Source organism: Penicillium waksmanii (assembly GCF_028829765.1).
Source record: "Penicillium waksmanii strain IBT 27052 chromosome Unknown utg000002l:1.0-3326099.0:1.0-3328782.0, whole genome shotgun sequence".
Taxonomy (NCBI): Eukaryota; Fungi; Ascomycota; class Eurotiomycetes; order Eurotiales; family Aspergillaceae; genus Penicillium; species Penicillium waksmanii.
In genome coordinates this window covers 1,599,542-1,613,099 of record NW_026643249.1, presented here as the reverse complement: position 1 = coordinate 1,613,099, position 13,558 = coordinate 1,599,542, and the positions used below count along the sequence as shown (strand labels likewise).

General features: G+C 48.4%; 6 protein-coding genes across 6 annotated transcripts; 1 reads left to right on the top strand and 5 right to left on the bottom strand.

The window, feature by feature from the left end:
• Nucleotides 1-88: 88 nt before the first annotated feature.
• On the bottom strand, nucleotides 89-3,105 carry N7481_002290 (MFS transporter; the record flags this gene model as incomplete). The annotated part of the gene is made up of 4 exons (XM_057261509.1): nucleotides 89-847; nucleotides 1,694-2,293; nucleotides 2,392-2,793; nucleotides 2,851-3,105. 4 exons carry the CDS (start codon nucleotides 3,103-3,105, stop codon nucleotides 89-91), a joined length of 2,016 nt encoding a protein of 671 aa, XP_057126441.1.
• A 2,183-nt stretch (nucleotides 3,106-5,288) lies between these two features.
• On the top strand, nucleotides 5,289-6,434 carry N7481_002289 (uncharacterized protein; the record flags this gene model as incomplete). The annotated part of the gene is made up of 1 exon (XM_057261508.1): nucleotides 5,289-6,434. One exon carries the CDS (start codon nucleotides 5,289-5,291, stop codon nucleotides 6,432-6,434), a length of 1,146 nt encoding a protein of 381 aa, XP_057126440.1.
• A 288-nt stretch (nucleotides 6,435-6,722) lies between these two features.
• N7481_002288 (class II fructose-bisphosphate aldolase) lies at nucleotides 6,723-7,583 on the bottom strand (the record flags this gene model as incomplete). Its single annotated transcript, XM_057261507.1, has 1 exon — nucleotides 6,723-7,583. One exon carries the CDS (start codon nucleotides 7,581-7,583, stop codon nucleotides 6,723-6,725), a length of 861 nt encoding a protein of 286 aa, XP_057126439.1.
• A 497-nt stretch (nucleotides 7,584-8,080) lies between these two features.
• N7481_002287 (uncharacterized protein) lies at nucleotides 8,081-9,517 on the bottom strand (the record flags this gene model as incomplete). Its single annotated transcript, XM_057261506.1, has 3 exons — nucleotides 8,081-8,632; nucleotides 8,700-9,193; nucleotides 9,262-9,517. 3 exons carry the CDS (start codon nucleotides 9,515-9,517, stop codon nucleotides 8,081-8,083), a joined length of 1,302 nt encoding a protein of 433 aa, XP_057126438.1.
• An 816-nt stretch (nucleotides 9,518-10,333) lies between these two features.
• N7481_002286 (uncharacterized protein) lies at nucleotides 10,334-10,642 on the bottom strand (the record flags this gene model as incomplete). The annotated part of the gene is made up of 1 exon (XM_057261505.1): nucleotides 10,334-10,642. The coding sequence occupies one exon, from the start codon at nucleotides 10,640-10,642 to the stop codon at nucleotides 10,334-10,336; it is 309 nt and encodes a 102-aa protein (XP_057126437.1).
• Nucleotides 10,643-11,335: 693 nt separating this feature from the next.
• On the bottom strand, nucleotides 11,336-12,348 carry N7481_002285 (LITAF-like zinc ribbon domain-containing protein; the record flags this gene model as incomplete). Its single annotated transcript, XM_057261504.1, has 3 exons — nucleotides 11,336-11,579; nucleotides 11,690-12,248; nucleotides 12,324-12,348. The coding sequence occupies 3 exons, from the start codon at nucleotides 12,346-12,348 to the stop codon at nucleotides 11,336-11,338; spliced, it is 828 nt and encodes a 275-aa protein (XP_057126436.1).
• Nucleotides 12,349-13,558: the final 1,210 nt, after the last annotated feature.

The following is a 13,558-nucleotide window of genomic DNA, read 5'->3' as shown; positions in this document are numbered from 1 at the left end:
TATAATTACTTTAATAAAAAAGTTTCAGATAAGCTTAAAGAAAATTGTATCATTTGTTCTAAGTAATAAACTTGAATCTCAAGCAAGATCAGATAAACTTATCTCCCTGAGGGACGTCTTCAATGTCAAATCGTAGATCCCAGTCTTGACCAACCTCGGAGATGATGGCAATCCTCCGTACTCGCTTCACGCCTTGTCCAAAAGCGCCGAGGAGAAGGTATGCTACGGTTTTGCCGGTTTTGGTGCCGAGTAAGGCGTCAAACTGGGGCTCCGTATACTCGTAACTCTGGTAAACCAGGTCCTCACGATCACTGGATATATAGTAGTTCAAGCAATTTCTTATGTCCTCGTCAACTATGCGAGTCACGAAGACGTACTTCAACGTTTCAAGTGAAAAGCTATTCTCGTACACAGCTTTCGATATCTGCGAAACATAAGGTTCGTCTTGTTCATTAACAACCACAAAGTCCTCCTGTGGTCTACATGACCACGATAAAGATAACATACCTGGGCCAACAAAGCCATACCACTCCAATGCAGGAATATCTATGTCTTCTTGGTTACTGCGAACACTAACCTTTTTGTAAAGGGGTCGTTGGTCGCCGGTATTCCACTCGGTCGGAAGACCTCCGACCCTACGAATCAGAAGATTCTCTCTCAATGGTAAACACTTGGGTATGATGCAAATTGTCCAATTAGCCTGCTCCAAATCACGAAGTCTTAGTGATGACTGGCGGATCTTGCACTCACCGTTTTCGAAATCTTCCATCCATTGTCGTAATCTGCGGCCTTTGGATTGCCATGGGGGAAATCTATCCTCCTTGACCAGATGATGAGAAGCCATGTTCTAGGATAATATGAGTACTCGGTAGCTGTGAATTGGTCAGTAAAATGGTTCTGAGATCTGGGGCTTGCCCGTGTATAGAATCAGAAGAGCTGGTGAGGTATAGAATATGGCAGGATACTCGAGAGATTTAAATACTTCAGATGAAGTGCTCCTGAGAGGTTGCAGCCACAATAGTAGTACCGGTACTCAGTCTTCAACAATGCTTTTGTTAAATAAAGATATATAATTCAATTGTACAGAACAAAGCAAACAAGTCAGCGCACATGAAAAGAAAGAACTTTGGAAGAACGGTGAATGGCTTTGATAGTTCTAAAAATATACACCCGATCTGGCATATGAAACCACTCAATTTGTAATACTCGAGATAAAGCTCAAGTTTGGGATAATAAATAAAGGCGATTGCTCTGAGCAAATAGCTGGGCGGTCCGTGACGTCAAATTATTCGGTCACTGCAGATATAAAAAAGAATATAGTATGATCATGTCTACTTAAGATATCAACTATTGTAAGCCAAATTCGAGAGTCTACTCGTATTTGTACAGAAAAATTGCATGTTATTACCAAAGGTTTGCTTGAATAAATTTACTTAGGAGAGCTACTCTTTCCAATTTATATTAGATCAAATAAAGAAGGATAGTCATCTCCTCGATGAGGAGACGTAAAGGAAACCATAAAAGAATCAAATGATGAATTCCGTTAGTCGAGGCCACAACATACCTGTTAGTCCATTTTCACTGGTTTTTCTCAAGTTTGGCGTTGCTCTATACTGGGGATTCTGAAAAGGGTGGACCAAATACCCAATGCCACTGCCAACATTGCCAGCAGAACAGGTTGGAGTACGCTCACCCCCCTCGCCTGCGCAATGGCACCGATCATGAAGGGGAAAACAGCACCTCCACCCATGGAAAATGCAGCAGCAAACCCAATAGCTGCTACATGGAGGTTCTTTGGCAGAAGACGCGTCGCAACAACAACGACGCCTGGAAATATGGTTCCTAAAAAGAACCCGACAAGAGACACCGCTACCGCGGAAACAATGAATTCCGGGACAAGCCAAAAGATGAGCTCGAGCGCGATGGCACAAAGAATGTAGACAGTGATTGCCAGTTTCTCGCCAATTCGAGGCGATACGAAGCCTAGGACGAACCGCCCCATTGTGACGCCAAGCCAGAAGCCCGTTTCTGTCATTCCGGACGCAAATGCACTGCCATGACGGACGTCTGTCATGAAAACGACGATCCATCCTCCAATAGCCACTTCTGTTCCTCCATATAGGAAAAGGAAGACCGCGATGATCCAGGTGACCTTGTACGTGAGAGCAAGCCGAGTCTGGTGAAGTGCTCCTCCTCTGACGGTAGTGCCAGCGCTTTCCTGCCTGTATTTAGACCCGGTCTCGGTCCAAAATGCACTTGCAGCGTAAACAATTTCAAGGGCAGCCGCTCCGGTCTAAGATCCACGCGTTAGGTTAGTCTGCCATTTCGTGTAGGCTCTAACCATGACGGACGGGGGGGTGGCTGGGAAGGGGGAGTGGGGAATGTGAATACCATAAGATAATAAAAGGAGTACCACGGCCAGCCCGCCTTTGAAATTAAGCTCGTCGCGACGAGAGGACTGATTGTAGCGCCCACTCCGTAAAACCCATGAAAGAATCCGAGGACTTCGTTTGAATTTGCCATGTTGCCAATCCACACGTTCCATGCGGCGTTTTGAACACCACTCCCCAACCCCACAAGAATGTACATTATCACTAGTACTGGAAATGGCGGGTGAACAGATATAACTGCGAATGTGAGTAGATGGCAAGTAGGCCCGATGATGGCAATGCCTCTTCTACCAAAACGCTGGTGGATTGAGTAGCTCAAAATTGCGGAAATAACATAACCGAAAAATGGCGACAAGAAGACGAGCGAGATGACAGTATAGTTTTTCTGATAATAGGATTCTAACTGTATTTTTGATTTTCTTGTTAGCTTGGATAAGACACTTCGATAAGTAAGACGAACAGAGGAAATGATGGCACCGTATGCGGCATCATTGGCACCCATCACAAATGCACACCAGCACGTAGCGGTCAACCGCCATATCATGGTCTTTGATTCATTCCATCGCGGAGAAATGCTGACAGCATGAGATGGCGGGGTCTCGTCTCCGGAGTATGTCGGTGTTCCAATGGATTGTATGTCTTCCACGTCGACATTTTGGTCTTGGCGGGGCGCTTCCGATGTGTCGGTTGTTGGAGCTATCGTTATAGTAGCCATTTCTAAAAGTATAAATTGGCTCAGTGATTCTTAAGCAAGATCATCTGTGGAGGATGACAGGTTTTCCAAAGCGGGGAGACGGATCGGCATTTCGGCTACTCGTTTAGCGGGCGGCTTGAGCGTTCACTCGTGTATTATATGTCGAGTAATTCGAATATAGGTACTAGCACCTTGATCGACGAGAATCTACATTGTCGGCTATATGGCAGCAGTAATACTCAAGTTCTTGAGTGCATTTCGAGGAGTTTTACTGATGAAAATATTTGACTCTTCTCTCCAGAGCAACTTGGAGCTGGGCCGGGATGGATCCCAAAACGGCAAGGCAGTGTCATAGTATCAGAATAAAAATGAAGGAATTACCAGCTTGATCACACGTAGCTCAATGAGTAATAATAAGAGTGATGAATGTGCTCAGATGGGTAACAGGCAATCCCACATATTTTAGCTATCGACTTTCATGATATCTTTCAAGATTTCTTAGTGAACTAACAACGGTCGCTTACTAGCAATACAACTAGTAGCACGCGGGATGATTTGAAATGCTATTGTTGTCTGTTGAAATTGCTACTAGTAAGTTATTGTAGTCTGTTAGAGTTTTGGAATACCTTGCACATTTCAAATTCGGCCTTCCAAGGTTGAAAGTTAGATAATCACATCCGAGTCCAAGGTTGGCACTAGAATATATATTTTGCCCAGCAGGATCAATTTGAACGACTCGGGTCGGCGGCATTTTTGAATCTAACGTAGTTGCAAACTACTAGTACTATTTGTATCAGTAGTAAATAATTCAGTGTTTTCGTTTTATTTCTATTTTTCAACTTAATCTAAAGACAACTTGGCAAAAGAAAAAGTGACCTCGAGACTCGGAGGCGAGCCAATAATGTTCGGTGGGAAACACTCCCGAGATCTATGACTAGTAAAACAATGTCCAGCATGACATTCAAGTCTCAGGAGATTGACCGAGCCTAGGCATTAGCTTATTTCTTGATTTGAGCTGCGTGGTTCTCTACTGTAACTTGGATCCATCTAAAGATCCGTTCGTATAAACATCCTGCAGACAGCAAACCCGCTCCTTGCTAGTGGAGTCTACGTGCTGACAGTCATCAAATACAAACATGAAACTAATTTTAAGGCCAAACGCCTCCCAGAAGCTTGGTTGAATTCCTTGGCCGTGAGGTGACCTGTCATATTTCAGCTGTCTCAGTCAAGGGCAATGTGGCTGTTACATCCGAACTGATAGCAAGTATGCGGAAGGATTTCGCATGTAGATCACAACAATTAGACTACTGGTACCAACTACAGATCAAAGAAAAGGTAGTCAGAGATGCAGTGGAAATTTCGTCGACGGTCCGAGACGGGTCTGCATGATGGGTGGTCGGCGGCGCAAGGGGGAATCAGGGCAGCTAGGGTTGCCAGGGGAATGAGCTCTTGCGTGCCTGAATATCCCTGTGTAGTGCCCATCGTTGAGAGGAGTCTTTAGGGGCGAACTCTCGTGAGCTTTCTAAATTGAAGGAGGCGGAAGGGGTTTACTCCTGGTGAAGGGCTGAGAAAATATCGCTCGTTGAGTAATAGTTGCTAGAAGGTCGATAGGCCATCGGACTAGTATAGCGATGACACAGTGCATCACCACGAGGTTAGTGCTCATACATGGCTGAAGCCCGCAGCTTGATATGACAGCCAGCCTCTTTAGCCGCAATCTATATCATACTATCGGGGGGGCTTGTACATTTAGAACATGAACCGGCCACCAAGAAGAGCGTGGCTTCCATTGAATATGAGAGATCAATGTGTCTGCCGCTTTTCCAACCCCCGATTCGCTTGCCCAAGTAACTTTATCGACGATCATTCCACGGCGACCAACCACAATTGCGGTAAAGGCACTGGAATCCAACCATCTCCGCTGGGTTTCCATACCTGTAGGGCCGGCCTGCCCCTTATGCTATGCTACACTCGTCATCGGGGCGAGAGATGCTGATCTTTATCAGTGCGCGTGCCCCACTGTATAAGGCATGGAAGACGCTGCAGACCAAATATCAAAACACTGTGAAGATCAAGAATTCGAGCGATCTTGACATAAAAGCCATTGTATCCCTTTCCCCCGGATCAAAGTGCAAAGTTTCATATCCCACCTAATACTATCATTTCGATTCTTCCTGGTCCAGGCCAAGACCTCTCCAGCCATAATGCATCCATCTTACGTTTCTCTGGCCATTATGGCCGTCGGTGCCGCTGCTGCGCCCTCTTACCCCAAGCCTGATGGCAAGAGTAATCCGTTCAACACCTTCCCCTTCATGTCGGGCTCCAGTAGCGCCGTTGAAGATGATGATGGAATGGATAACCCCGTTCCCGCATACATGGATGCCATGCAGGTCGCGGAGTCCGCCCAGGCTGGCAAGTATAACTCGGCACCGGCTCCTTCTCAGTCTTATCAGCAACAGGCCGATAAACCTGCTCCCACTTTCCAGCAAGCTCCTCAGCAAGAGGCAACTCCTACCTACCAGGCTCCCCAACAAGAGGCTGCACCCACCTTCCAGGCCCCTCAGGCAGACCCGGCGCCCACTTTCCAGGCTCCCCAGCAAGAGGCAGCCCCCAAGCAGGAGGCGGCTCCAACCTTCCAAGCTCCTCAAAAGAAGCCGGAGCCTACTTTCCAAGTCGTCTCTGAGCCTGCTCAGCCTCAGCCCACTCACATCGTGATTGTGAAGCCTGATGTGGCGGCTGAGCCTCACAAGCAGCACAACGAGATCCCGGCGCCTCCTATGCAGATGCCCTCTCCTACCTCGTCTGCTACTGCTGATGATGATGATGATGATGATGATATGCCTATGATCTCTGAGGTTCCCATGATATCTGAGATCGAAATGTTCTCCGCTGTGCCGGACATGCCAGAGACATACTCTTCTTCCTTCTCTACCGAGGCTGTTGTGACCATTGCTCCCATTCCTAAGGCTCATCCGAGTTCTTCGTCCTCCATGGTGCACACTGTGCTGCAGACTCCCATGCCCATGCCGCAGGCTAAGACATCATCAAGCCACTCCATGATGATGCCAGTCCTGCCGTCTACCCACGCGGTCATGATGCAGTCCACTCCCACTCACCAGATCATTGTCACCATGTCTACCAAGGCTCGTCCTACACACTCTGTCATGATTCACGAGCAGCACCTGTCTTCAAGCAAGGTCGACGCAACTCCCTCTAGCTCGGCTTCGGCCTCTGCCTCTGCCACTCCTTCCGCGAGTGACGCTGATGATGACGACACTCTGGGAGGTCTCACTGGCGTGTTGGGCAAAATTCCTGTCCTGGGTGGTCTCCTTCAGAGTCTCGGCGGATGAACTCGTAAGTCTGGCAACATTCCCCCAATTCCGAGTATATTGACTAATTATTCCCCAGCTGCCTGTCAACCCTTTATTCTGCATTTCTTGTACTTCAATATATCCGGCAAAGGACTTGTGGCGCTCGGCTTTATGGGCTTCGTTGATATCCAAAGGAACTTTTTAATGAAAAGGGCGTTCTTGGGGTAGATCAGATTTGTTATCACATTTTATATCTTCAGTAGGCTGAATACAAATTCAATATCAAAAACACAAAAGCACTCGCTTCAACATGCATTATCTCATCAATCAAGGGTATCTTCCACCAGAGCCCAACCGATCAATACATCCCTCAACTGCCTTCTGCATCGCATTCGTAGTCTCCTCCAACAGCGTCGTCAGCGGCACCTTGCCAGCCTTCTCCTGCTGAACCTGAATATAAGGATTATTCAAGACCTTATTAATATTGATCTTGGACACGCCACAATCAATGCACTTTTGAAAGATCTCCTGCGTAAACGGATCCGCACCGTGTAGAACGAGCCGCACCTGTCCTCCAACAGCCTGATTGATAGACTGAAGTCTATCATATTCAAGCTGAATGCCGCGCGGCCCATATTCGCCATGAACATTTCCAAATGCAGGCGCGAGCCAATCAATCCCTGTATCGACAAATTCCTGACTCTCCTCGGGAGTCGTCAACAACCCCTCCAAATCCGCCGTGTCCGCAACCCCATCTTCTCCACCTTCAATCCGGCCGGGTTCCGCCTCAGTGGCGATCCCCCGCGCATGGCAGTACTCAACCAATTCCCGCGTCAGCGCCAGGTTCTCCGCCTTCTCGTAGTGCGACATGTCAACCATGATACTGTCGAAGCCACCCAGATCCGCTGCGTAGCGGATGATCTCCGGTGTTTGCGCGTGGTCCATGTGCACGGTGACGGGGACCGAGGCTTTGCGCGCGGCTTCGGCGGCGGCGTGTACGAGGATGCCATCTGCGTAGTGCACTGCCCAGGGAAATAGGAGGATCATAGCTGGGGAGCGCTTGGCTTCGGCGGCTCGGACGGTAGCTAGGATGCCTTCGACATTGTAGCAGCACATTGCTGGTACGGCGTAGTGGTTCTCGGCGGCATGGTCGAGGATGCGCAGGGCGCGGTTGTCGTTGAGAGGCATTTTGTAGGAGAGGGGTGTGTGTGGGAGGTAGGAAAAGGTAAAAATGTGAGTGGGTTTTGCGACGCGGGGGCTTTTAAGTCTGGTTTGCCTGTGTGTTTCTCTTGTTAATGGCGATCGTTGTTCTGTCCGAGTATTGTGATAGTCGCATGTTGTCCGAGTCCTCGGAGATGGTCCGAAGACCCCCCCCCCTCCTCGTTACGTCAAATTGACACGACCGGATTGTAAAGCCGGTGTGGGGGTTTGCCCCTGGCTACATGGAACCTTGGAAAAATAATGAAAAAAACTCCCGGGCATAGGTTGTCCATTAGGCGTCGATTTGTGGGGGAATACGGGGGAATGAGTGGGAAGCAAAGTTGAAGTATCGCCGAGTGGGGGAGATCCGCCGACAGCAACAACCCCAATTAACTACGAGGTGATAGCGAGAGGAGAAATTTAGGACGTAAAGTGTCTTTAAAACGAAAACTCTGAATTTTTGTAAAGGAAATGGGATATCTACACTATCTGCCAAAAGTCTTGATCACACTAGTACTGCCCTCCGCACCAAGACCATGCCTCTTCGCCATGAAAAGCTGATTCAACGCCGCGTTTCCTAGATGTAGCGGGCAGTGAAGGTCTCTGGCCTTTTGTACACCCTTCTCCAGGCGAGTGATAGCGTCATTGAGAGATTCGGAGTTCTCCCCGATTTTGCCTTCGATAATTTCTAGGCCCTTGGTCATGAATTGACGACTGGCACCTGCGGCATCACTGACAAGAGTAAAGAACTGCTTGAGTTCCACATTCAGGTGGCGCGCAAAGCCAATGGCTTCAGCAGCGGCGACAAGATTGGTCAACTCCATCACATCAAGGACCAACTGCAAAGCCTCGGCGGTCTCTTCGGCGGACTTGGTGGAGGACACCTTCGTAATGGGCTCCTTGTAGTATTGGCGGACCATCGAGGAATCATCGACAGGGCCATATTCCTGTAGGAGAGCGGAAAGGTAGACTTGCTCTGCCGTTGAGCAGAGAGGGGTAGGAAATTGGTTCTGACGGGCAGAAGTGGTGATGATGCCCTATTCGACTTGATTAGCATTTCAAAATCTCACCATAGAAAGCACCAGAAAATAAATTTGTACTCACCACATCCTTTAAAATAATAGTCAGAGCACTAGCACCAGGGTACCAGTCCTCCTCCAACATACGCTGTAAACGGTTCTCATGCATCCAGGTATGAGAGTCGGATAACTTGATCGCCTCAGCGGTCTTAGTAGCATCCAATCCTAACTGTGCAGCAAAGCCTTGGGCCTCACTAGCACCCAAAATGTGAATACCAGCCAGCACCTGGTGGACCATCTTCATGTTGCTTCCAGCACCAATGCCGCCGGGCACCAGATACAGCTTATCGGAATCAGACATCTCCTGGAGTAGGAACCGGCCACTCTCCAGAGCAGAGTCCGACGCACCAGCCATGATTGACAGAGTTCCATCCGCAGCACGCTTAGCACCACCGGAAACGGGGGCATCAATGAATTGGATGTCCCCGCGACCGAGCGACTGCAGCTCAGCAGCGACAGACTGGGCATAAGAAGCTGGAACAGTGGAGCAGAGGAGGAGGGTCGCATTTTGGGGGAGAACTGTACATGTGAGATCAATCAGTCAGTTGGAAGAAATCAAATAATCAAAGAATTGCCACAAAACTTACCAGCAACAATGCCATTCTCGCCGAAGAGAACAGACTGAGCCTGCGGCGCTGATGCGACCATACAGATATAGTATTGCTTATCCTTTGCAGAGTCCTGCAGCGAGGAAGCCGGAATTCCACCGGCGGTCTTGAAGCGATCAACCGAAGCAGGGAAGACATCGAAGCCGTGGACGGGGTAGCCCTGCTTCACCAGGTGGGTGGCCATGCCAAAACCCATGGCTCCCAGGCCGACAAAGCCAACAGCTGGGTTAGACATATTGTTTGAATAGTGAAATCAGATTTATGAAAGGTAAAGAAGTGGTAAAAATAAGGAAGGAAAGAGAGCAGCTATGTACAGAAACTTGATGGGAAACGTGGGGGGGGATTGGGGTTTATCTGGAGATGCCGCGGTGGGGGGATCTTCGGGGGAAGTCCGACCCGAGCTCGACAACTGTGAATTTAGCCAAGGGCCAAGGATATGACAGTGGCGAGGTTAATCGGATAAATTGCGACTACAGCTTGGTTACGGGTATTACTACTAAAAGGATAAATGAAGGTTTGGTTGGTACATAATTTCTGCGGAAAACGAAATAACATGGCCATGTCCGATTATCTGAACATATTCGGTTACTGTTAACTATCCCCTCCGATAATCCGCCCGCAGAAAATTAATAGACATGATGCTATAGAGAAAGCTATACTTAGGTTGAACTATTCTATGAAGCTGGGCACAGCACGATCCTTGACTCACAGGATTTCCCGGGGTGTCAAGAAGAATCCAGATTCTTCCAGCTCAGAATCGGATGAATCTGCCTCCTCAGACGAAGGCGAGGATGGCTCAAATAAATCAGTGTGCACGAGCAAAGGCTCTTCCTCCTCAGTCTGTATAAGCATATTAGCTAATTGTTCAAGGGTATCTGTCCTCGGGGTCTCTTGTCCACAGGCGTCATCTTCAGGATTGCCACTTGAGATCACCGAGCAAACCTCACTTATGTAATGCTCTGACGAAACTTGAACAAAAGCTAAAGAAGAATCAGCTATCGACTCTTATTTGCAGGAGGATCTTTGGGGGTTGTTTCATCGGATTTTCCAATCAAGTATGTCTCTGATGGCCGATTTGATCATCCTCATCCTCATCCTCGTCCTCATCGCTTGAGGACTTACCAAGATCACTAGAATCCCCTCTCTCCGTGTCAGGGTTAAATTGTGCTGCCAATTCAAAGGGTGGAATATCTGAATTTAACCCTTCAATGAAATAATCGCTGCTTCCAAAAGCTGGCATAGGGTCATCGGTAGATGCTGTGAGTAAATCCTCCCAACACCACAGGCATTGATCGTCATCCTCGGGAGTGAGATCATGATAGATTTCGACATCCTCACACTGGAGGAATTTCCCGGGCATGGAACGGATAGAATGCGTATAAGTCGTGCAAGACAGCATTATCCAGTAGGAGATGTGCCCGCAAGTGGGGAAGTGGTAATATGTTAGTTCACACATAACTGCTAAAGCCAGAGAATAATGATGGCAAGTACCTTGGACTGGGAGAACTCTTTCGTTTTGTAGGCAAATGCCAGATGCGGGGCGATCAAGAACAAAGATATACAAGCAAGCCTCTCGAACAAAGCGTACTCAATCTCATTGTGCTTCGCTGGTACGAGATAATGGCCAGGGCAGACCCATAAGTATCAAAGAAAGACGCGCCACAGCAGAAATTAACTGCTAGGAGCATCAATATTTATGAGACCGATTAATAAGGGATTAATCGGAATATCTCGAGCTCGATCTTGAGCACTACTAGTTGGCTTTGTTTATACACTAAACAATGAAAAGAATACAACTATTAGAGTGTAAACATCAACAGACCGTTCAATGTGTTGGTATTTAAATTTTGTATTAATACTCCCCCAAAGGGTAGAGTGATGATATACAATCCAGATCAAGTAATATAAGCGAATCCAAGATCAACAAAACTCCACAATCAAACACCCGAACGCGCCTTCGTATGTTAAAACGTAAGTGGTATCACTTCAAAAATATCAATAACAAAGAATCGTAAAAGAAGGTACTAGGCAGCCGAAAAAGAAGCTTCCAGTATCATTGGGTCACCGGGGTCTGAACAGTCTGAGCGGGTTGAGCAGGTTGAGCAGGTTGAGCAGGTTGAGCAGGCTGAGAGGGCTGAGCCGATCCAGTCTGCATGACTTGAACCCGACCGCTGTTATGCCAGCAGGCTAGCTTAACACCGCACTTTCCGCAGTAGTGGTCGACGTCTTTCAGGGATGACATCAGGTAAGGGAAACATCCGAGACAGCAGCAGCAGCAAAGAACGGCCGCCCAACCACTATTTTCCAATTGTCAGTAAAATGTGCAAAGACTTTTTTTTTTGTTTTTTTTTGACAATGCAGAGCGTGTACTCTTGGGATCGGGGCTGGATCTCGGAAATCCACTTACTGCGTTGTCATCCCGGTAACGGCCTCCGTCCGGGTCATTTCGCGGTGTCCACATGAAGGGCAATCAACCGGCGCGGGAGCTGACTGAAGCGCGTGCAATGGTGTAGCGCTGGCGTATCCACTAGGCGGGCCGTACGGAGTATAGTATACCCCCGGTTGGGCTTGAGCTTGCTGGTAATTGGGAGCTTGCTGGTAATTGGGAGCTTGTTGCGAAGGGTCTTGGTATGTAGGCTGGGGTTGTCCGGGGTATCCCTTCACATCGTCGGGCGAGTTGTACTCGTTCGGTTGCTCCTTAGGCTGTCCCGGGTATGAAGTCGGTGCATTGTCCTTGGAGCTGCTCACAAAGGTCGGGGCGATATCGTCTGCGACCCGCGTTTTCTCAGCTGGCGTCTGGCTGATGTAGTCGCCGCCGGTGGAGGTTTGTCGGGGGCTCAGAGGCGATGGGGTCAAGGAACTGATCGTAGACTGGTAGGGAGGTACTGGTGAGCCAGGCGAAACTGGAGGGTTGGTGTTGAAGCCAGTGGCTGAGGTCTGGCCAGTGTGCTCGAGGGGAATGAGGCCTGGTCGCAAGTCAATAACTTCTGTCGCGTGGTGAAATCCCAGAATATGCGAATGCTAGTAGACGCAGTACTCACCCTCGCTATCATGCTGTGTCGCCATATTGAATCGTAGATTGGCGTCGTGGGGCTTTGCTGGTTTTTGAAGGGGTTGGAGACGTGACACGTCGAGATGGGGGACGGGGGAGGAGAAATGCAGAATAAAGTGACGCAGGATGGGGGCGGTTTCTAGATGTAAGACGGAAAGTAAATTTCAGGACCGTTAATAATAGCGTCTTAATCGGATCGACAAGGCTGTTTCCCGTCAAAATGAGTCTGGTCACGATTTAAAGTTGAGATCCTTCACTGCCCTAATTTGTTTTGCTTTCAAGCCCCCACGGAGAGAAGCAGCGAGTGGACATGCCAATTTATCTCTACTCAGTGGAGACCGTTGAGGTTTGGTTCAATCCAGATCACCATTTTCAATTAATGCATTGGGGCTCTCCTAAATCCCCCACTCCTCCCCTCCTCCCTGGCTAGCTACGACTCAGGTTGACGCCTCTCTCAGCTAGCAAGAGTGCCGTGACCTCGTGAGGCGTCGGAGACGGCGAGGCTATGCTCCACGCTGATACTCTTTGGTACTGAGAAGCACTCGTAATTGCTATTTATTACATGTAACCATGTGTGGATCCACTTGCCTCGTATAGAGCTCGAAGACCCATCTTCAAGGGGGCTCAAGATGATTCAGGAGCGCTGCTAGATCTTAACCAGTACTCGTACGCTTTCCTCCGTATCTTATTAAGACAATCAATTCCTTCGGGGTCTTTGTCAAAAACTAATTGTCAGCGGGGAGAACTGCGCCTTGCCCCTGAAGTTTTTTTGCTCGTATGTACCTCAGTTTTCAACTAGGGCGGTTGATTTAGTCCATTTGCCCAATCAAAGCCCGACTTTTGGGACCACATTCGTCAATCCCTTTCCCTTTGGAGAAGAAACTGCGAGTAGAGTGGGGAGCGCAAGGCTGTGTACAGATCCATACAGTACTCCATACTCCGTCCGACTATTTGTATATCGCATTAACTGCCAGTGCTCTACTTACTCCGTCCAGCAGCAACAAAATGGATGCAAGGCGAAAATTTCCTAGAGACCGCGACGTACATATGGAAATAGGCGTCCAAGTAAGCTGACCACCGACTTAAATAGTACTAGCTGTATATTTGGCCCCCAACTGGATTCTGACTCGTATTTCTTGAACCTGCGCGTACCAGATGAGGTTAATGTACAGTATGCTAGCGGCAGTCGAGCCGCGTGGAGCATAACCCTACGGCTGGAGCTGA